The sequence below is a fragment of the Cyprinodon variegatus genome, unplaced genomic scaffold (assembly GCF_000732505.1).
Source record: "Cyprinodon variegatus isolate N-32 unplaced genomic scaffold, C_variegatus-1.0 Scaffold298, whole genome shotgun sequence".
Taxonomy (NCBI): Eukaryota; Metazoa; Chordata; class Actinopteri; order Cyprinodontiformes; family Cyprinodontidae; genus Cyprinodon; species Cyprinodon variegatus.
In genome coordinates, this window is record NW_015150751.1 from 496,831 (window position 1) to 498,842 (window position 2,012).

The 2,012-nt window shown below is 42.1% G+C and overlaps 1 protein-coding gene across 1 annotated transcript in view; it reads right to left on the reverse strand.

Moving 5' to 3' along the window:
- The window catches only part of nup107 (nucleoporin 107kDa), a 20,505-nt gene that overhangs the window by 15,661 nt on the left and 2,832 nt on the right, over positions 1-2,012 (reverse strand). Inside the window, exons 2-6 of the mRNA XM_015383914.1 lie at positions 1,664-1,743; positions 1,025-1,117; positions 837-931; positions 625-757; positions 430-533 (exon numbers count right to left, since the gene is read on the reverse strand). Of these exons, the coding sequence (XP_015239400.1) occupies positions 430-533; positions 625-757; positions 837-931; positions 1,025-1,117; positions 1,664-1,743 (505 nt within the window). The remainder of the gene's footprint in view (positions 1-429; positions 534-624; positions 758-836; positions 932-1,024; positions 1,118-1,663; positions 1,744-2,012) is intronic.

Consider the following 2,012-nt stretch of genomic DNA (forward strand, 5'->3'; position numbering starts at 1 on the left):
ACTCAGAGCGGAGCGACGGGAGCCACAGTGGAGGCTGTAGGCTTTGCTTTGAGCAGCCGGTCTGGAGCGCAGCGGGCGAAGTGGAGCGCAGCAGAGTATGTGGGATTTCGGGGTTAGAGGCTCATTTGATTCATGCAAACATGTCTAGAATTATGTGCTTATGTTTACTTAAAGATAATAGATGAAACAAGCGATCATCCTTGAAAAATGTCTCATTACCTTTAAAAAGTAGAAAAATCTTGTTTCTTTAGAAAAAAAAAAAAAAATCGATGACACACAGATTTAAGTCTTTGTTTTACAACCAGAACCAGATATTTCAATAAAAAAAACAAAAACAAAACTAAAATGTGTTTAGGTTAATGACTTGCAGAAATCGAAAGATTTTTTTCAAATTAAAATCACAATCAGAGTGAGAACAAGAAGACCTACTTTCTCCTGGCAGATGTTCTGATAATCCTCCAGCAGCTCAAACACAGCGGAGGAAGAGTGTTTTAAAAAGGAGGCCAGGAATTCTGGGAAAAGACTTGCAGCCGCTGAGACGATCAAAGAGTTTGGTGTTAAAAAAAAAAAAAGTGTTCATCTCCAACAAACACAGCGGGCGGTAAAACGTTTGGTTTCACTCACCTGCCTCCCCGGGGTCGTCCTCCTTCAGCAGCGCTGAGCTCAGGTTCGCCTCGTCGTCTAAGAAGAAGCTGCTGTCGTCCAGTCCGACGACGGGGGAAGTGATGCTGTTGGTCCAGGCGCTGTCCTCCAAATTCTACACAGGGGTCATTTTAGATCAGTTAATAAACCCAAATAAAAAACGACGGCTTTAGACGTCGTGTTAAGTCTCTCACCGCGCTGCTGAGTGCATTTCTGGGCGTGTGCGCGTATCGAGGCGTCCGAGATCCGGGAGCAAAAATGGAGGAGACGTCTAGAACTCTGGGGGTGACTTAGGAGACAGAAAGACAGGAAAAAAGTTGGGGTTTGATCAAATAAGGAGAAATTTCAGGATTAAATCACCAGGATTTAATCTGACCCTCACCCGCCTGTCTGAACAGGGATGCGGGGGTGTTCCTCTGCAGCGAGCGGGCCGGCGTCAACGAGGGAGCGACGGGGCTGCTGCCTGGTGACGGGACTGAGCAGCAGAGTTAAGAAAACAACAACCTTCATGTCGTAGATCAGTAGAAATAAAGCTGTTTAGGTGCAAACTTTTATTTATCCAACAAACATTTAGAAGACCTCAAACTGACAGCAGCATGATAAGCTAACTACTTATTTTACAACAGCTTCAAAATGAAGATTTTTAGTGATATCAGCGGAAACTTACATTCAGTAGCAGCCAGTAAAACCCTGATCAGTGCATCTCTACTAAAGGCAACAGCACAAACAAAATGGCTTTTCTCTAATTTGGTGCAAAGCTAGAAAGATAAACAGCATTTTTAGCACTTAAAGCATTTTGTCAAATGTAACACTTCATGTTTAATATTTAATCAAAGGAAGAAAACCCCTGATCAAGTAATTAGACAGCCGTGTCATTTCATGCAACTGAAACAAAAAGCAGCAACATTAAAAATAAAGACTTAATATCATCTTATTTAAAACACGTTCAGGTTATATCTTTCAGACTGAGTGATAGCAACATCTGGAATGAACAAACAGCAGTATTTGTCTTTAAGGATACAGGCCACCTTCTTCCTCCTGCGGGCGGCGACCGTCACCTCCCCATCAAGGACCACCGGAGACCGCAACTCATCCTGAGCCCTTCAGGACCACAAGACACACAGGCTAAGATATCCTCAAAACCATCGTCTCTATCTTTAATACATTTATTCTTATTTGATTATTATTACTTTACATTAGGAGGGGAAAAAAAGAAAAAATAGCATTTGTTTGGAGGCTAAAAAGGTGATTAAGTTAAAAGATTTGAGGCAAGATAAAATCCTAAGACGGTTGTCCCATTTAAGCGGCTTCACTGCACGATATTCCCAAACTGTTAGCACTGTTGCAGGTGTAGTTGTTTTTGTTGTTTA